Below are 21,042 nucleotides of genomic sequence, written 5' to 3' on the forward strand. Positions count from 1 at the left end.
TTGCATTATGCTGAGGGTTCTGGAAGGTTGACACCTCCAGAGGAAGCTGAGACTTCCTGAGGGGACAGAGGAATCACAAACCAGCTCCCCCTCTTCTGGGGGGGCTGTCTTTTGTGGGGCATACAAAAATCAGCCTTCTTATATCTTCCTAGTGAATTGAACTTTTTATCCCCATGTGTTGTCTCTCGTTTGTTCTAGTAATGCTTTTTGCCTCAAAGCCTACCAGCTTTCTTTTGGTTAGTGTTTATGTGGTGTATCTTTTTTTTTCCTTCCACTTTTAAACTTTCTGCATCCTTACGTTGAGGTTTGTCTCTTGTAAGCAGCATGTAATTGGTTTTTATTTTTATCCTCTCACAGTCTTTGTGTTTTAATGGGCACATTTAGTCCATTTACATTTAATGTAATTGCTGATCTATTTGAGTTTAAATCTACTATCTTATTGTCTGCTTTTCATTTGTTCCGCCTGTTTTATATCCCTCTTTCTCTGCTTTCTTGCCCTCTTTTGAACTGATTACTTTATATTATTCCTCTTTTTTCCTCTCTATTAGCTTGTTAGTTATATATTCTCTTATTATTCTTTTAGTCATTACCAGAGATTGCAACATGCATTCTTGACTTATTAGAGTCTACTTGAAATTAGCAAGTTTACCACTTCTCATTCAGTGAGGACCTTACGTCTCCATAATTCCATTTACTCCCCTCCCAATTTAAATGCTATTATTGGCATGCATTTTAATTCTCTTTAGGTTTTAAACCTCACTAGACATGGTCATCATCATCATTATTATTACTGTTATTTAAACAGCCAGTAGTAATTTGGATTTGCCCACATTGTTACCCTTCCTGTACCCTCCAGTCCTGGCTCTTTCCAGGTCACCCTGACTCTGTCTGTAGCCCCGAGTCTGTCGCCAGCTCCGCTCAGCTTCCCAGCCTCACAATAGCTCTTACCAGCATCAGCAGCACCTCGAGGGGAAACGCTTGCTGGGTGCTGGTTCACCTCTCTGAGTTTCCTTCTGCCTGTAATTCTTCACAGCCCTGTTCACTCTCCCTGCCTTCAGGCAGATTTTCATGATATTTGGTCACGGTGTCTAATTGCGCTCCAGGGAAGGGTTGGCCTGGATTAGCTAGCCTGCCATTACAGAGTGTAACCTGTGGCCTGCACTCTTTAAAGAGTTATTTCTCCCCTTGCCCCTTTTTCTTTCACCAAGCCCATAAAATTGAATCTGAGTCAAGTAAATGCACGTGTGGTGCGACTCCATGAGAGCCTCATTCCTCTCTATCACTGTAGTTGTCCCTGGTTCTAATGAAGGATCCTCGTGTGCTCTATTACTCCGGTCTCTATCCATAAGCCTTCCAAGAAACTTCCAGAGATGAAATTTCTGTTGTCTTCTTGAGGGTGAAAGAACATTAGTCTTTAATGCAGAAAGTTTACTGTCCAAGTTGTCAGAGTGGTCTAGGGCAGTGATATATCTGAACCACTTTCCCCAGAGAAGCTGCCAACCACAGAAATAAAGTAACACCCCTTGGCATGAGTGAATTAGAGGACCCTGACAGCCCTGCACTTAGCATTTCACTCAGAAAAACTTGCAGCAGAAAGACCATTCTGCCCAAGTCCAGGGTCTCATAGCATATTAGTCAGTGTTTGTTATTAATAGCAAGTGGCATAAATCCAAACTGGCTGAAGCAACAAAGGAAAATGTATTGCTCACAGACCTGGAAAGTCCAGGAATATAGATTTGGCCTCAGGCATGGTAGGATCCAGGTGCTCAGATGATATCACCAGGAAGCTGTTTCTTCATCATTTAGCTCTACCTGCCTCTATTCCATTGGGTCTCAAACTTGAAGTGTATCAGAATTACTCGCAAAGCAAATTAAAACACAGATTGTTTGGGGCCCAGCCCCAGTTTCTAATTCAGTGCATCTAGGGTGGAGCCTAAGTATTTTAATTCCTGACAAGTTCCCGGGTGAAGACTGATGTCACTGGTCCAGGGACCACACTTTGAGAACCACATCTGTAGTCCCAGGCATGGCCCAGAGATGGCCCAGTGCTTCATGCTCCCTTTTACCTCAGCAACCCCAGGGGAAGGAGACTGCTCCTTTCCTCATAGTTCCAGCAGAGTCCAAGAACCAGCTCTCCCCTGAACCACTCTCCAGTCTCCGTGGTCAGGAATAGGCAGTTCTCTCATTGGCCCAGGCTGGGCCAGGAGTGGGGTCAGATCCATCCCCACTGTGTAGACTGAGAACAGTGGGGAAGGGGTGTTTCCCCGAAGGAGAACGTGGGTGCTGGGAAGATGAAAGCAACATCCATTCACGTCATATGAAAATTAACTACACAAACATTTTGCTATAAATTCCTCAGAGGCAGCGTATAGAGCAAAGGACTGTAATAGCCAAGAGGAAAGAGCAGAAGTCATTTAGTCGGGGTGGCAGGAGGATCCCTGATTGCCTTCCGTGAAAATCATGTGCCTTCCTGGGCTGAAGAAGAGGCAGCAGCAGCAGGATGAGTGTTGAGTTACAGACACCTGCACCTGCCCATCCAGAGGCTCCAAGAGAAGCTTTGGAGATGAGAAGAACACGCCTTGACAAGCCATGTGTATCAGCTGTTTATTGCTGCCTGACAATCTACTCCAAAATGTAGTGGCTTACAACAACCCTTTTATTATTGCGCAGGAGCCTGCAGGCGGGCTGGGCCGTTCTGCGGTGAGCTAGTGGGCACTGGGCTGGGTCGTCTCAGACAGCCTCACTTACGTGTCTGGCAGGCCAGTTGGTCCAAGGACCTCAGCTGGGACGACTCGTCTCTGCTCCATGTGGTCTCATTATCTAGCACATGGTGGTCTCGGGGCAGCAAGAGAAGACACGCCCCGATGTGTAAGTGCTTCTTTAAGACTCTGCTTGGTCGTGATTGCCAACGAGCTGCTAGCCAAAGAAGGTCACCAGGCCAAGCCCAGCTGGAGAAACAGACTCCATTCTTGATGGGAGACGCTGTGACATCACAGTGCAAAATGGCACACGTCGGGGGGCGGGATTTGTGGTCATTTGTCGTGGTCTCTCACACCGTGGGCAGCTTGTGGCCTGATGAGGCTGAGCCATCTTGAGATGGTGGAGGCACTGGAGTACTCAGGTGTAGACCATTAGCCCAGTTGGCTTTCAGAGGCGAGTGTGGGCATCTCAAGACACAACAGGGCTAAGTCAGCTGTTTCCCTGGACCTTTGGCCACACAAACTGTGTACAGTTTCCATGCTGACAGGCACGTGACAACTGAGGGGCGGGGTGCACTGTGACTAGAGGGCTTATGCCCCAGCTAAAGGGGGCCTCTACCCAGCTCCAGCCTATGATTGCCTCATGGGAATGCCAGTCCAGGGTTGCCAGATTGTATGATTTTTCAAGAGACGTCAGGAATCCCAACTTTCAGGTGGATTTTCTCTTTTTTTAAAGCTTCAAATCTATTTCCAATTTGAAAAAAAGTAAAAGTCACACAACACAAACTTTAGGCTGGTTTTGGCCTGTGGACTGCTGGCTTATGATCTCTACGATAGACCCTCGTTATTCCCAGACTTCATATTTGCCATTTCAGTGGATTCCCAAGTAACTTCAAAGGCCCCTTGCATATGGTAAGGGGTAATTTTGCTGAGAGTCTGAATTTGAGCTTTTCGTGTCACAGCTGGTGGGTGAGAACAAGTCACCTGCTGGTGAGCCGACCAGCAGCCCCGTGTCCTTCTGTCGTCTCTGTAACATGTGTTGCATTCATGGTAAATCACTTGAATTGATACGCTCTTTGTTTCTCTGTAAGAGAGAGAAAAGCCGAGTTCTGATGAAGCGAAGAGAAAGTGAATTTAACAGAAGAGGGATGGTTTTCAACCAGAAAAGATCAGTTTGGGATAAATTAAAATGTGCAATTTGGCTTTTGCTGGTGGCACAAATTTATCGCGTGAATAAACCCACCATTCTCTAGATCTGTGATGAGAATAAATCCACCCTCAATGTGTGGTGTTCAGGCCAGCGCAAAAGTGGCTCCCCCCAGTGAGCAATGAGGATGTCACAAAGAGTTAAAAGGTGGTTACCTCATGTGTTGTGAGGAAATGCACAAACAGGCCCGTCAGCAGAAGTGTGATTCAGGAGAACGTGGACGCTCTGTACAGACATTTCTGGGAAAGCTCTGGTAGTGGAGCTGCTGAGTTGGCCTTCACTCCGAGAAAGGGCAACTTAATTTTTGAAACATCTTCTTAGCATGACATGACTCAAAGGGCACAGGAAGCGCCTGATGACCATGTTGCCGGTGGAGCATTCCTTCCCAAGTGAAAGACGCTTGGGGCAGAAGGGTTTGTGCAGATAAAATTGGACCGCGCCGGAAGAAAATGCCTTCCTTGATATCTTTTTCCAAGAAGAGGCAAGCATGGGATTGCAGCGGCCAAGGACAGGTAATTATCTCAGGCCCACTGTCCCGCCCCTGCCCAGACCAGTGAGGCACGAGAGGACGGGCCTCTTGCCCGCGGATTGGCAGTAGAAAGGCAGGGGTCACCACACAGCTGTTTGTAGACTGACGTTAATAAGTGCTCTGTGCAGGAAATGGAGAAGGAGCTCGTGAATTCCAGGTTGGGCTTGTCCTGGCGCTGCCCAAGCCTTCCACCAGCGCGGGGGTTTGCACCCCCGGTGTCAGTGCTGGCGCATTTGTCCAGCTTGATGCACGATCTTAGTCCTTTATTTATAGGATCACCTCTAGGATCTGAAGGGGCTTGAATTTTCCAGCTCTGCTTTACTGCAGATGGTGGAGGAAACAATATACTTTAGTGATATTCACAAATGCCAAAACTGACAAGGTTTAGGGTTGAAATCATTTTCCATCTATTCATTTAACAAAATCCATAATGGCAGGTGCCAGAGATGTAATTGTAAACAAGAGGGGCATGGCCTCCTGATGGAGCAGGAGGGCTTGCGTGGCCTTGGGCCCCACGAGAACTGAATCTGAGCCTCTTCACCCTCACTGCCCACCACGCTTCCCTGCGCTCCCCCTTTCCAGCCGCCCTTGCCGTTCCTCAGCATGCCAAGCCCGCCCACCTGCTGTTCCTTGGCCTGGAACAGCCTCCCATTATGGGGTGTTCACAAGGCTCACTGCCTTCGGGTCTCCACTCACATGTCACCTTCCCTGACCGAGTGTCTCAAATAGTGACCTTCCCCTCCCGCCATCTATCTCTAGCCTTTAGCCTGCCTTGTATTTCTTCCTAGCACTCCTCATCACCGCCCGTATGTCCCATGTGCACCCGCCTGATCCGTGTCTCTGCCCCATGACTGTGAGGTCTGTGGGACGAGGGTGCCTGCTCCACCCTCCTCTGTACCCCACACCCAGAGCAGCGTCTTAGTCCAGAGAGTGGGGAGGTCGAGAGCTGTGTCATTACTGCCTGTGCCGTGCCGGGAACCCGCTTCTGCGTCAGCTCCCTTGGGGCGAGCGTGTGTTTGCGCTTCTGGATTTTTCAGTTGCAGCTCCCCTGTAGCTCGAGACCACATCCTTCGCTTCTTTTCACTCCTTTTTGCTGTCCTCCCAGCTGCTTCAGGGACCTGACTCCTGTTTACACTGAGTGAGAACGATCCCAGTGTGACCCTCACCACCCCTTTACCCATGGCGTTTCTAGAACAATAAGGGTCCCCACCTCCATCAGCTTGTTAAACAGGCTCATTCCAACTCGCACCTTCTCTGCCCCGTGTTGGCTTTACCTTCTCATCCCTCCAGCTGCAGAGCAGGCCAAGTAGTTGCTACGCGGGGCCAACAAGGCAGGCTCAAGCAGCCTTGACGGCTGAGCGGGATCTCGGGTCATGTTGCCAGCAGCTCCTGACTTTTCTGTCCCCAGGAGCACCAGTGGGGCTGTGACAAGAGTCTATCAAAGTCGGAAAATGTCCCGTTGCTGTTTATCACCCAGGCCAGCCATCTGTAGGCACACCAGGGTTCCTTTGGGTGCCCTTGACCCTCCTGGGGGAGCAGCCTAGACTTGCCTGTATCAGACCAGCCCTTGGGTTCTGTTGGCTTTCACATTTCTTAGAAACTGGAATAAGTCATGAACAAATAAAACTCAGGGGACTTCACATAAATTTCAGATTCTAGCTTTTCTTGAAAAAGAAATTGGCAACAGTGGGAGCACAGCCCCGTGTGGCAGGTGTCGTCTGCAGCCAGGCGGTGGCTCAGCCCCCGCCTCCTCCCGACATTCAGTCTCGCTCACCTCTAAGGCACTCTGTGCCTGTCCCTGGTCCCTGGGCGTTCGCAGTCATGGCCCCTCTCCCGGATGCCTGGTAGAAATTGGTGTCCCCTCGTTTTAGCTTAGCTTTTCCATAGAAACCCATAGTGCCCATCAACCAGTGCCATTCTTCATGTTGTTCCTTGAACTCTCATCCAGACACAACATTCTAACAGAACATGCAGGAGGGTCAGCTGCTCCAACAGGAATCTAATAATCGACGGTGGTGGTTTACTGAGGTCACAAGGATGGAAGGATGCTGTTTTTCAACAAGTCTTGCACCAGGCCATATGTATATATAACACCCGAGAGGTCATACCTGTACATTCCCAATTGGTTTGTTATAGACCATTAGTGTCAGTCTTTGATATTTTTGTGAAATGATGCAGTCCAGTTGATGAATTCACATTCCAGCCTAGACCTCCCTCCCAAACTCCAGGCTCGTGCGTGTACGTGCCGACATGACAGCTCCACTCTGATGCCAGAATCATATCTTGGACCCAACCCATCCAAACCTGAGCCCCTGTGCTTCGCTTCCAAACCTGCTCCACCCACAGCCCTCCCCAGCTCAGCTGAAAGCAACTCCATCGTCCGCTTCCTCAGGCCAAAACCTTGGAGTCAGCCTTGGCTCCTCTCTTTCTCTCCTAGCCACATCTACTCTGGCACCTTTCACCCTCACATCCCTTCAGTCTGTTCTCCACTCAGCACCTTGGTCAGGTAGTCACCCCCTGCTCTGACTCCTTTCGTGGCTCCCCATTTCCCTCAGAATAATGGCCTTACTGTGTTCTCCAAGGCCCTGCGTCGCCCAGCCCCTGTCAGCCCCCCTCAACCTGTCCCCCTCTGCCCCGGCTCCCGGCACCTAGTGCTCGAGAACGCACCACAGGCCATCACTTTGTGCTGGTGCCTGGACCGCGCTTCCATGGTGCTCCGTGAGGCCCTCCCTGCCGCCCCACCCTCCGCATCTCCCCTCCCCTGCTCTGCTTTCCTTGTTCTTCCGTGTCATTTTCTGTTGTCCGACACCCTCTGCTCTATTGTTTCTCTGGCTATTGTCTCTCTCCACAGGGGCGGGGGTCTTGCTTTGTCTGGTCACTGCTGTGTTCCCAGTGCTGAGAACAGAGTCTGGCAGAGTGGCACTTAATATTTGCCAAGGGGATGAAATTCAGTAGGTAAAAGCCTCTTTAACCATCCCAATAGAAACATTTTGAGCAGTTCTATTTTTAAACAGATTTTTTTTAACATAGAATCCAAACATCAGTAATTGAGGGGATGTTGTAGTGGGACCCCGTGTATCCATTACCCAGCCTTGGCAATAGTCAGTTGCTGGCCAGTTTCATTTCATCTACACCCCCGCCCACTGTACACATGGTTATGAAGCAAATTCAAGTCTTTATATCATTTTATCTGTGGCTATTTTAGTATGCTTTTCTTTTGACAGCTGCAAAGTATTCCATTGGGAGGATATACCATAATATATTTTATTCAACTAGTCTTATTGGGTGCTTTTTTCATATCACTTTATATTGTACAAAACCAGTTTTTCTTCCAGAATCGACTGTAGCTTTGCAATACTTTTTTTCTTAAATTGAGGAGTAATTTCTTTGTAATTCTTGTGACCCATGCAAAACCAAAACAAAATAAAGCAAAAATATTCCAAAATACCCATCCTCCTCCATGATATTATATATTATTCTTATAAGTACTTTGTTAGAGGGTTAATGTTTTAATAACTTTTTATTTTGATACAGTTTCACACTTAAAGGAAAGTTGCAAAGATAGTACAAATGACCTCCCATATGCCCTTCACTCGGGGTCACCAGCTGTTAACATTTTGCCCCAATTGCTTTATATTTGCATGTGTGTGTATGTGTGTGTGTGTATGTATTTAAATCATTTGAGATTAAGTTGCAGACCTCACTCCCCTCTACACCTAAACACTGCAGTGTGTCTCTCCTAAGAACAAGGGCGTTCATTTGACATTGCCACAGTGCACTTGTGCTGGGAAATGCAGGATATTTAGCATTAACACAGTACTGTTATCTAAGCCGCAGATTATGGATTTCACCACTTGCTACAATAATGTTCTTTACAGCAATGCTTTCCTACCCAATATCAGGTCCCAGGATCGCCACTGCGTTCACCTGCCACGTCTGCCCAGTCTCCTTTAACCTGGAACGGCTCTCCAGGCTTTCTTTGTCTTTCATGACTTTGACATTTTTGGAGAGTACAGGCCAGTTGTTTTATAAAATGTTCCTCAGTTTGGGTCTAACAGATTCTATGCTGCACTCTGAGAATGCAATCTGAAGGAGCGTCCCCTGTTTTCTGCCCCCAGGACCCGGAAGCCGACGAGAGAGACCCCTGTCAGCCACCCGAAAACCCGTGCGTGAGGCTGAGGACCGAGAGGAAGACGCCTCGGCCGTGCTCAGGGCCATCCAGGTGGAGAATGAAGCCCTGCAGAGGGCGATCCTCAGCAGAAAGGCTGAGCCCTCCGCCAGCCCACCGCAGGTGCAGGTGCGTTCACGGGCAGGGGAAGGACCCAGGAGGACTTGGGCTGCGTGGGGACCAGGCGGTGTCTGAGCAGCGCTTGGAAAGAGCACGTGGTGAGGAGGGAGACCTAGGCATTCCTGACCTCAGACTGATCTGCACATCCACTGCTCGATGTAGTCGCACACTGGCCTGCCAGAGGCCCCATTTCCTCCACATTCTGTTTTATGTTTACTTCAGGAAGCCTAAGCTGGAGGCTAATATGCCCCTAGTCCTTGCTGATTTCTCTGCAAACCCTGGATACCTTAGGCCAGGATTGCAAACTGGTGGGTCAGAGAAAGCATGGAGTAAACAACAAGCTCTGGCTTCTCTGGAAAGATCTCATTCCCCAGAGCATGAGCCCTTCAGGCTTCCCCAGTCCTCACCGCTCCCTATTGTCCTGCCCCTGGCCCACTTCACCTGTCTAGGCCCTACAGATGCTTGAGTTCGTGCCACTGCCTTCGGCTTTGAGCAACAAACAGGAGGATAAATGGTGGGATGGAGTAGGGCCCTGGGGAGCTGGAGGCCTTGGACGTCCCTCAATGTACACATCCTCTCTCAGAAGCATGTTCCTTGACTCAGCTGTTGAAACCCTTCATCTTAGCTTGTCCCACTTGATGCCACAGCAACCCGGAAACAAGCAGGGCTGGTTTCATTGCCCCGTTTTGTCGATGTGGCTGATGGCCCCCAGAGAAGCAAGGTGGCCTACTCGGGTCACGTCTCTGGCAGTGGCCAAGATCAGCCTGCCTGCAAGCCCAGGCCCCGTCCACACCACCAGTTGTTCCCCAGGCTCAATTGCGGGGCTGCTCTTTGGGGTATTCGTCGAGCAGCACCTGTTTTGTTTTCCTGGAGCTCAGTCGTTTGCCCCTGATGTTTGCATCTATGAGATCTCGAGACGGCCCCTACGCCTCTGTGCTCTCGTCTGTCAGTGAAGAGTATGCAGTGGATGGCTTTATTCTGACCTCAGACCATGTCATTACATCATTCCAGGACACGGAGGTACCGCTGGCAAAATCGTGGACCAGTCTGCTGAAGGAGAAGGAAGAGACCCCTGAGGTCAGTGGAGGCCTGAGAGGACCCACAGAGCCCCATGCCCACAGCACCCGACGGCGCCCAGAGGGCTGTGCTCACACAGTCCCGCCGGGTCCTGCCTGTGGTTGTTCTGCTCATTTCCCAGATCGGGAGACTTGGGCTGAGTGGCTTGTCCACGGTTACAGGCAGAAGCCAGCACTCACTCAGGCCTGCTGACTCCACTCCTTGTTACGTTTCTGCTTCCTGACAAGACGGCACAAACACGGATCTTAGTATCCTGAGCAAATAAATGATATCTGCATATGCCTAGGTCAGTTAGGCCTATTTCAGCAGAGAGGGCTCAGCAAATACGGACGTGCATTAATAAAACTCCCAGGAATGTCCCTGTTAGACTGTGCACAGGTCCAGTCCGTGTGCTCAGCATACAGAGGTGGCTGTGTCGGGTCAGATTAGCCCCTGGCCTCATGCAGCTTGCAGCCAACAAGCAAATACAGCCATAAATAAACGAGGTGACTTCAGAGAGAGATGACAATCAAAGCTGCTAATGAGCGAGAGAGTGTTGGGTTGTGGGATGGTGGCTACCTCCGACAAGAGGCCCCTCGGAGGGCATCCCATTTGAGCTGAGACCTGCCAGTTACGAAGGAGCCCGCCAGCAGCAGGGAACAGCGTTCCAGGTGGAGGAGCAGGGGAGAAGCTTTGAAGTGGAAATGAGCCTGGCTTCATCGGGGAGCAGGAAGCAGCGTGACTCTCGATGGGGCAGGGGAGGGGGCAAGGGAGGGGGTGGGCAGAGGAGAGAGTGCCCGTGGGGTAGAGTGGTGGGCAGGATAGCACCCCAGAACACTGTAGTGTTTTTCTTTTTGTATCCCTCCTACTTGCTCTGTTATTTCCCAATCATCTTAAACTATCACCAGCCCATATTTCTGACAGGCCTGCAACCCTGCCCACCATGATCTGGAATTCCGGGATGACCTGACCCCGACCCACAGAGCCTAAAATCATTTGCGGATAGAGAGCAGAGCGCGTTTCTAGTTTAGATGATAAATGAAAAAGAGGAGAAACAGGCTTGGAGGATTAAAAGTGAAAGAGCCTAATGGTGTCACTGGAATTCTCCATGGAGTCCAGTTAGTTTGTAGCAAACAGAAGACAGGTTCAGTTGAGATGGAGAAAGGTTGTCTGCAGCCATAGCACCCTGAACGCGCCCGATCTCGTCTGATCTTGGAAGCGAAGGAGGGTCAGGCCTGGTTAGTGCTTGGATGAGAGATGGGGAAAGGTTTGGATGAGAGAAATTTTTCACTACCTTGTTGAAGCAGATGGTTTCCTGGGACCCCCCAGATCATAAGAAACAGATCTCTGTCTTTTTGCAGAGGTTGAGTAAGGGGATTCTAGATCTAAATAACCCTAGGCAGATACTGTTACTCTCATTCCTGTTCTCTGCTTCCTGCAACGGGACCGATGGCCGGCGAAGTACGTCCCTTTGACCGTGGCTCTGGGGTGGCTTGGGCCGGGTGCGTGGCCGCAGACATCTGTTTAATGAGCTTTTCCATCCTCAGCTGCTCCGCATCACCGTGGCAACCAGCGCGCAGGAGCCGTCCAGAGCAGCAGGGGGAGCCAGAGCCGTCAGCGAAGCCATAGACAGAATTGGCCTTTTGGGAAGCAGGTACTTATCAAGAGGGCTGCAAAACAAAAACAAGAAGCCCATAGCGAGGCAGCCATGAGGACCTTATTAACTGAGGTGTTTCTTTGCTTTTTCTTTATTATTCCAGACCATTTAAAACTGCTCCCTTAGACTGTACCCTCCCTCTCCCTCCCCTCAGCCCTGAAGCACAAAATTGACTTGATTTCTTTCAGGCACATGCCCCTTTGCTTGTTCAGCTCTGTCCAACCTGTGTAAAACTGCAGCCTCCTCAAAGGTCTCCGCCAAAGTTCCCCACGCTGCACAGTGGAGAAATTGTTCCCAGCTGGCCTGGGGGTGGGGAGGGGGACCCAAGCAGTGTCCTTTGAACCTTCTTTTCTTAAAAGTTCGTTCAAATGCAGCATTCTGTTCCATTAACCTGTAGCATCAGTTATTAGAACTGTCAAGTTTTATTATAAAATAAAGGCTTTCCTCTAGTCTTCAGGCAAAATTGGTCTTCAGAAAGATGCGCCAGGTCGAGCCTATAGTTTGAAGCATGCCCTGGCACACAGCCATGCTCCCTGGGCCACCGCGGGGAGCTGTGTGCATTGTGGACTGTGCAAAGTGCCTGTGCCTGGCTGAGGGGCAAGAAAGGGCTGAAATCCAGCCTGTGGGCTGGTCACTAAGCTGAGGTCCTGGCCTGGAACTGTGTCAGCCCAGAAAGGGGGTGGGGTCTTTTTCTCTGTATGAAGGAGGAACTTCCTAGCCAAGCTGTGCACTCTCCAGGTCTGTGTCCACCCAGAGGGAGCTTCCTTTTTATAATCTGTAGGAAAACTCTGAATAGGCTGAAGGCAGTGCAAGCCATCCCTCTCAGAGTCTGCAGACCCCAGACTGGAAGCCATGGCTCTCTACCATCATGGCCATAAATAAGAACCCAGGGTTTCCCCTGCGTGCGAAAGTGCTGGGCCTTGAGGCTACTTTTACATCTGATAGAGTTTTATTTATAGGCAGCACACATCACCAAATGCTTCCTTCTTCATCATCGAGATCCTTTGTGCCTCAGGGTCTTGGGGTGGTACTCAGCCTTCAACAGCACATGTGAGATGCATTTGCAAATGACACTCTGCTGGGTTTGGAATGCCTATGTCCTCAGAAACAGGAGATGCAGAGCAGGTCTCTAGACTAGGAGTCAACAAATTTTACAGTAAAGGGCCAGATAGTAAATACTTTAGATTTTGCATTTTCGGTTGGCTTGTTTGTTGTAACAACTCTTTGAAAACGCGTAAAAACCATTCTTAGCTTGCAGGCCACACAGAAACAGGCCCCGGGCTGCGTTTGACCTGCGGGCTGTGCTTTGCGGACCCCTGCTCTAGACTCTTACAAGTTGTCAGTCAGCTTAAGGAGGTCGGCTGACCATCTTGCCCCAAGCACTTTCTTTCACTTGGCTCTGCTTTCATCACTTATTGTACAGATATTTCTAAAGGGAGAAAAACAGCCTGGGTGCGCCTTTGAACTGCATGTGGGGTGCATACTTTCTTCTCACCTTGTTACGTCTCTCTGAAATAGAAAGGTAATTGTGGTACCCTTGATGAGGATGGTCTCTTTTGAGGATCATTTGTTACTACCTGTTTGCTAAAACAAAATCACCTTTCAGACAACAGCAGAGGCTTCTGAAAGTCCTCCAGGCCATCGAAAGTGACTCTGCCCATGTCGGCCAAGTTGTTTCACCAACTGAGGAGCAGGTGCCTAACCCGGAGGTGAGAACCTCGACTTACGGGGATTTCCAAACGCGTTCAGTGTCTTGCCTGACAGCTGAGGCTGGAAGGGCCCCTTAGTACAATCATTTCTAGTCAGTGGGGATTGCTCTGACAGCGGGAAACTTAGCATCTTTCTGCCCAAGTCTCCAGCTCCCCTCCTCCCCAGCACACAGACGTACATGTGATGGAGCAAGAAGTTTCAGCAGAGAGAAGCCTGTCCACATGAAAGGAAATATAAATAGCATGTAAGGCCATAGGAAATGTCCAACATCGCTGGTAATCAAGAAATGCAAATTAGAGCAACCTTAATGTCCCATTTGATATCTGAGTTAACAAATTATTTTTGATAACTTCTAGTATTGGCAAGGTTTCAGTAAAACTGGCAGTCTTACCCTGCTGGCAGCATAAATGGGTGGAACTCTCTTGAAAAGCAGAAAGGCCAGACTTAGGAAGAGCCTTAGAAATACTTGTATCTTCCAGCCCACCACTCCCACTTCCTTACCGGAAGGGAATCCCTCAGCAGAAATAAAAAGCTGTAGGCACAAAGATATCTGTTGCAGACTACTGAAGAAGAGGAAAATGAGGAAAAAAAAATGGCAGGCAGAAATAGCATAAATGTCTCATAATAATGGAGTTAATCAGGAGAGTATGATATATCAGCACAGTGCAGTAGTATAAAAGGACGGAAATGGTCGTTATGGAAATTATGCAGATAGAAAATATTAGGGATGTAAAGTTAACTGCAAAAGGTGATGTTACTCTTCGTCGAGTCCAATATGATTGCAACAACTATGCTAGCGTGCTGATGGAACTGAGGCATAAACTACAAAAGGAGGAGGGGGCACCAAGGTGTAGGATGACAGGTGATGCTTTTTTCTTTTGTGTCGAAAGGTTTGTGTCTGGCACATCCCTCGCACCCCTTCCTTTACCCAAGCCTTTCTTAGGATTATTTGGTACAGTGGTCACCAATGTTATAATTGGCCAATGAGGGCTTAACATGAAGCCCTCCCAAAGCCACATGTAAAACTCACATACAACAGAAGGAGCCCCAGCCAGGCTAGACTGGAGTTCCAGCTTTGAGTCTGGCACCATCATTTAGAGGTCATGTGACCTCAGACAAGCCTCTTCAGCTCTCTGGTCCTGGGAGTATGTGGCTGTCAAATTGGGTAAGTAACCCAGACCCCATGGCCCGCTGTGAGGCTGGAACAGGAAAGGCCTGTGAGGGCGGGCAGCTCAATGCCTGGCATGGGGCAAGGAGGAACCAGTAAATATCAGTTGAAGGTTTGCCGTCTAGAAAAATCTAGAAAAATCACAGCTTTGTTCCACCTTGCATGGAATAGTTGCTTTCTTAGCTGTGAAGATCCTAAGTGTGGTAAAACTTCAGCCACATTAAAAAGAGCCTGGGTTGATCAAGTCTCTTTATATTATAGGAGACAGAAAACCCAGGGGAAACTGACTTACATAACAAGGAGAAGAAAAAGGACAGACTCTTGTAATAAATGCCACAGTTGGGACCAGGTGGGGCTTGATCCAGCAGCTCAAGTGTCTCCTCAGTGTGAGCTCCATCCCCACCCCAGTGCCCAGGCCCAGCTCTGCTCTCTCCCTGCAACCCCTCTGGAGCTGGAGTGGTTCCCCGCTCTCGCCTCACGCCCTCAGACCCCACAGTCAGGAGAGAAGAGCGGTTCCTCCACATGCGGATCTGAGGTTGGGTCACATGCTCATCACTGAGCCGCTCCCTCCCGGTGGCCCAAGGGACAGACACACTGGTTCTGTGGACTAGTCAGGCTCCTCCTTGGAGTGGGAAAGAGTCCATCCCCCTGTACCCTATGGCTGAGAAGGGGTGACTCCCCCAAATGAAAAGGAGGTGTTCTCTGTGGAAGAGGGGCTGGGACCAGGAGCTTCCCAGCCAGCGTTTGCCTCGGGGCCCTGTGAAGCATTCTAGATCAGGCAGCTCCAAGGCAGGAGGGGCCCTCAAGGTGCAATGCTGACAAGTTGTGACACTTCCTTGTTAATAGACCCTTCAGCTCCTTCGTTTGGAAGCGTCACCGCAGGAATTTGCACATTTTAGATTGCATTGGGCGTGAGAACCAGCAGCCCCTCTGCTCCCATCTGGCCCTCCTCCCTCCTGCCAACAGCCAAGGTGAACAGTGCGGCTTCCGCACCCTCCCACACCGCTCCCCGAGCAGGACCGCTCCTCACAAACCCAAGCTCGTTAACCTCCCAGTCCCCCCGCGTGAGCCAGGCCAGTTTAGGTTTATCACCATCCTGCAGGCCTGGGACTCAGGCCCAGGGCAGCTGAGGGCTTGGCCACTGCCCGCACAGCAGAGGAGGAGGAAGCTGTGGGGTGTGCGGGCCGAGCTAATAAAAACAGGCCCTGGGTTCCTTCTGGGAGCTATGAGCTGACCTCCCTTCCTCCCCATCCCCATCCCCATCGTGTGACAATCAAGGCTGGTCCAAACACATGCTGAGAGCGATAGCACGTCTCGCTGGCTATTAATTAAAAAAATAAGTAGGGAACAGTTGCTGTTCATTTGCTCAGCTCCCTGCTCACAGAACCATTGCAGATTATGAGTGCTAATTAACAGAGGGCATGTGCGCGTGGGGAATGCACCATTTTATGAGCGACTGATCCGTGGCGACCAGCACTGCAATCCGGGCCCAAAGGGGCCTCAGGAAGCCATTCCGCAGTGTGGCCGTTTATTGATGGCATTCACGCAGACTCGCAGACCAGACAGCCTACCCATGAAGGAGGCAGGCATTAAAATCAGTGAAGGAGAGAAATGGGAGGAAATGGACACGTCCAGAGCGCACGCAAGCCGGGACTTGTGACAGGGTCTTCTCCATGTTGGTATCTCACTTCATCTCCGTGACAGGGTTGTCAGGTAGATGGTGTCATCTCTTGTTCCCCAGCTAGGCTGAGGGATGTCCAGTGACTTGTCCAGGGTCCTGTGTTACCTACTGTATTCGCTTGCTGGAGCTGCCATAAGAAAATACCGCAGACTGAGTGGCTTAAACAACAGAGATTTATTTTCTCCCAGTTCTGGAGGCTGGACGTCCAAGATCAAGGCTTTGGCAGGGTTGGTTTCTCCTGGGGCCTCTCTTCTTGGCTTGCAGATGGCTGTCCTCTCGCTGTGTCCTCACATGGCCTTTTCTCTGTGCCTGCACAGCCCTGACGTCTCTCCAGACGTCCAAATGTCCTCTTCTTATAAGGACAGTGGTCAGATTGGATTAGGGCCCACCCTAAGGGCCTCATTTTAACTTAATCACCTCTTTAAAGACCCTCTCTCCAAATACTGTCACATTTTCAGGTACTGGCATTCCGGCTTCAGCATTTGAATTTTGGGAGGGGCACAGTTCAGCCCCTGACACCTGCTCAATTCAGCAGAAGTTGTGACATGCCTGTAGGACATGAACACTTGGTAGTGAGGGAGAGAAGTGCACATTCAGGCAGAATCTGATGCCTTTTAAACGTTTTTGTTATTTGCAAACTCTTATAGAAAATATTAAGTGCCAGGGCTCACCGTAACTGTTTTAAATGCTTTACAAATATGAGCTCATTTAATCTTCATAATACCCATATGCAAGGCGTGCTTTTCTTATGCTTATTGTATGGATGAGGAAACTGAGGCACTGAGAGGTTAAGTACCTTGTTTAGTGATAGAGCTGAGTTCAGCCTGTTGTATTTTAATCCTTTGGCATTATTTTTCTCTTCGTTAAGGACAAATCGAGAATGAAAGCAGAAGAGATCAAAGATGCCGTCTACGTGACGATGGAAATCCTGTCCAACTGGGGCAACGCGTCGTGGGTGGGTCTCACAGAAGTCGAGTTCTTTGACCTGAACAACACAAAGCTTTACGTGTCGCCTCATGACGTGGATATCCGGAACACGGACACACCCGGGGACCTGGGCCACCTGGTCAATAGGAATTTCGTTGTAAGTGGAGGCGGCACTGGAGTGAGGCTTGGCCTCGTGGTGGGATGCATTTGCTCTGCCCACGATAAGTCCCTGATAAGGGGGTGGGACTGGGGAGGGGAAGGATGGGGAATGTAATCTTCCACTGTCATTCATTTGGGCACAGTGCGGAGAGGCTGAGGGGAAGGTGCAGGTAGAGGCCTCTACACTGTTGTCGTGTCCCCCCCAACCCACCCTGAGCCCTCTCCCAGATCCCTGCTCTGTGGGTTTTTCTTGGGGGGTGGCAAGGAGGAGCCAATTCACCCCCTTTTATCCACCTTGCATGGGACCTCAGGGGTCATTGAGGTCAACGCCCCCATCTTGTAGATGAAGCAGCTAAGGCTTGGAGAAGGGCATTGACTTGGCCAAGGTCACACAGCTGGAAGGTGGTGGGGCCAAGTTCATATCCTGCAGCCTGGCCCAGAGCCCATGCCCACACCCTTTCAGAGTCCTGCCTCCCTAGGGCATGGAGTATGCACCCCACAAACATGGAACACTCCTTTCCTTTAAATAGCTAGCAGTTTAAAAAAAAAAAAAAAGCACTGACATTCTTTTCCTGCCCCTTGTAAGCTGGACACAAGAGACTCTGAGCTAAACTGAGACAGACTGCCCAGCAGCGTCCTCTTGACTGTGCTGGGCTTTGCAGCCTGGGAAACTGGGAACACAGGTGGCCTCTGGGCCACAGACCTGGGTGGCAAAGGGCCGGCGCAATAGGAAGACTTCCCCTCGGGTACTCTTTCGCACCTTTTAAATTTCCTGCCATGTATATGTATTCTCTATTCCACAGAACAGATTGTTAACTTTTTAAAAAGTATTGAAAATGAAAACCACATGTTTATTCTTGCCTTGTGCACGGTGCTCAGTGCTTCATCCGTATAATCATATTCATCCCTAACAGTGCACAGCCTCGAGAAGCTGAAAGCCTGGGTTCACAGCTTACCACTTACAGCTTCATGACCACGGGCAACTCACCTAACCTCTACTTTAGTCTCCTCCTCTGTAAAATGGGGATAGTAATAGTCCTTACCTTGATGTGGTGGTGTAAGGATCCAATGTAAACATAAAAAGCCTGGCACCATGCCTGGCTCTTCCTAAGGCTCTGAAACATCAGCTATTGTTGTTTTCATTGTTATTATTATTATTATTATTATTAAAAGTATTAATACCACTGAGAAGTAGATATTATTCCCATTTAAAGAAGGGGAAACAAGAAACAGGGGCTTTGAAATCCTCACTTCCAGAGACCCCGGTTCTGGTCTTGAGTCTGTAGCCTTGGGCAACTTACCTGCCTTCTCTGAGAGGGGGTTTTTCTGCCATCTGTAGAATGGGAGTAGAGGGCGTGGATAATCCATATGATTCTTATTTTGGCAGCAAAAGAAACTCAGTCTGGTTCACTTGAGCAAATTTGTTAAAAAGAAATTTGTTGTAAGTCTTGGGAGCAGCTGGTGAATTCACTGTCACTTGGGCCGGAAGACGACAAGCCCCCGTGGTCGTGTTGGGGTTCTAGGTAGCATCCCAGGATGCAGGAGCACTGAGGGTTTGGTGTTTTTTGGGGGGTGGGGGGCAGGCAGGGTGCGTTGGTTGATTGGTTGGTTCGTTGGTTTGTCATCCTGTCGCTCTGCTGGAGATGTCCAGTCCCAGGAGAGGAAGGCTGGTGGACCAACCTGGCTGGCAGGGCTGGGCACTGTGATGCCAGTTCCACCAAGATGCCCCAGCGGAACAGGGAGGGAATTCTTGAAGAAATTCGGGTTGTTACTGAAAGAAAGGCAGAGTAGATGCTAGACAGCCGAGAAACACCACTTGTCTGCAGAGTTGGACCGGGTGGTGTCTGAGTCCTCATAAAGATCAGCAGCTCTGTGATCTTGAAAGAAACAGGTTCCATAGGCCACGGCTGCTTGGATGCTCTGGTCTTGTGTTCACTGCTCTGTGTCCTGCTCCGAGTCTGTGGGCTCCCATGTGTGCTGCTGGGGCTTGGACCAGCCCTTGCCGCCCCCTCCCATCCCCCTTGTGCACAAAGCAGTGGCATCTTGGAAGCCTGCCGCACAGAACAGAGCATACCAGGGTGATAAAAAGCATCACTAGATTTGATGGGGACCAATTCTGATGATGACTCTCCCTTGTCCTCTGTTTAGCAGAGGCTGATGAGCTTTGCCATGGGGTAGCAATGAAGACTTTGGGTTTTGGTGGGTTTGGGGTTATTTTTTGGCCCTGAGGTTAGGACGTGAGGCGGCTATCTCACCCTGGGCTGCTGAATCTCTGGGCCCAGCTGTGGTGGGCTGGATTCCCCCTGCTGCCCTGGCGTGGGGTCCCCCTGATAGTTCTCCTGTGTGCCAGGTCTGGGGCTCCCAGGACACACTGCCTCTCGGAACCGTCCAGTTTCACTGGGATTTATTAAAGACCCACGGTGTGCCAGCCAGGGCCTCAGACATCCCTCATTTAATCCTCGCATGAACCTTGGGATTACTCTCCACATGTGATAAACGAACAAACCAAGTCTCAGGGAGCGTAAGTGACTTGCCCCAGGCCACACTGCATGGAGTGGTGGAGCTCGCTGAAAGCGGAACACGAGGTACCTAAAAGTGGAGTCTGGGTTTGAGAGAGAAGTCGCTTCAATGGAGGTGAATTAAGGGCATGCCGGAAGATGTGGGAGTGCCCCCTGCCCAGTGCAAACCCTCCTGCCTTCTGTACCCACACCATCTCTCTTACTGGCCTCGCCCAGGCCTGTGGCTTCAAGATAACTCCAAATTTATATACCCGGCCCTGTCTGCTTCTCTGAGGTCCTGACTTGAATGTCAGCTTCTTGCTTGACATCTCTTCTTGGATGTCTACTGGACATCTCAGACTTCAGAGATCTAAAACCTAAGTTTTGATTCCCCTGCCCATGCCCACGTCTCTTCCTCCTCCAATATTCCTTTACTCCGGAAATGGCATCGCTGTCTGCTCAGCTGCCAAGCCCACCACTTAAGAGTCTTGCTTGATTGCCCCACCCCCTCTCCGCCGCCTTCCAGCACACCAGCAAGTCCTGTTGATTCTACCTCCAACAGAGAGCCTGGATCTGCTTTTCCACTGGTCCCTCCCAAGCCCGATCCGCGGTCTTCTCTCCCTGGCACTATTAAATGGCCTCGTAGCTCGTTTCCTTCTTTCATTATTGCCTCATCCACTCTTTTTCCACTCAGTATCCAAAGTGATCTTTTACAAGTATTGGCTTGCACCCCTCTCCTACTTAAAACCCCTGCCGTGACTTCCCATTACACTTAGAAATAAAATCAGATGCCTCACTGTGACCTGGGAGGCTGTCTGTGAACAGGCCTCCAGCTCCCTCTCTGCCTGCTTCTTACAGCCCCTACCTCCCCCACAGGGCTCCAGCAGCCACAGGGCTTCCTCCTGCTCCTCTGACCTGCCAAGCTCATTCCCACCTCGGGGTTCTGCCCTTGCTGCCCACTCTGCCCAGAACATCCCTCCTCCAGCTTTTCATGTGGCTGCCTCTTTTTCCTCAGTCAGATTTCAGTCCAGATATCACGTTCTCAGCAAGACCTTCCCTGACTCTACATACTGGAGGAGTCCTGTCCCCTCCCCAGCCCAGTCTCTATCACATCATCGTTTTTGATTTTCTTCAGACCACTTCTCACTATAAAAAATGATCTTGGGGGGCTGGCCCCATGGCCTAGCGGTTGAGTTCGGCGCGCTCTGCTCCAGCAGCCCAGGTTTGTGGGTTCAGATCCCGGGCATGGACCTACACCACTCATCAGCCAGGCTGTGGCAGCAACCTATGTACAAAATAGAGGAAGATTGGAGAGAGATGTTAGCTCAGGGCAAATCTTCCTCAGCAAGAAAGAAAAATGATCTTGTTCACTTGTTTATTGTCTGTCTCTCCCCCATTAATCTAAGTTCTTGTCTGTCCTATTCACAGTATATCCCCAGCACATAAAAGTGCACAATACATTT

The 21,042-nt window shown here is 50.0% G+C and overlaps 1 protein-coding gene across 7 annotated transcripts in view; it reads left to right on the forward strand.

Moving 5' to 3' along the window:
• Positions 1-21,042, forward strand: part of KATNIP (katanin interacting protein) — a 191,521-nt gene that overhangs the window by 106,318 nt on the left and 64,161 nt on the right. For all 7 annotated transcript variants that reach the window (XM_014794589.2, XM_087417181.1, XM_087417184.1 and 4 more), the window contains 5 exons: positions 8,554-8,732; positions 9,735-9,800; positions 11,327-11,433; positions 13,043-13,145; positions 16,864-17,079. In XM_014794589.2, coding sequence (XP_014650075.1) covers positions 8,554-8,732; positions 9,735-9,800; positions 11,327-11,433; positions 13,043-13,145; positions 16,864-17,079 — 671 coding nt within the window. The remainder of the gene's footprint in view (positions 1-8,553; positions 8,733-9,734; positions 9,801-11,326; positions 11,434-13,042; positions 13,146-16,863; positions 17,080-21,042) is intronic.

The sequence above is a fragment of the Ceratotherium simum genome, chromosome 26, assembly GCF_057802395.1.
Source record: "Ceratotherium simum simum isolate JZ-2026a chromosome 26, ASM5780239v1, whole genome shotgun sequence".
In the NCBI taxonomy this organism is placed as follows: Eukaryota; Metazoa; Chordata; class Mammalia; order Perissodactyla; family Rhinocerotidae; genus Ceratotherium; species Ceratotherium simum.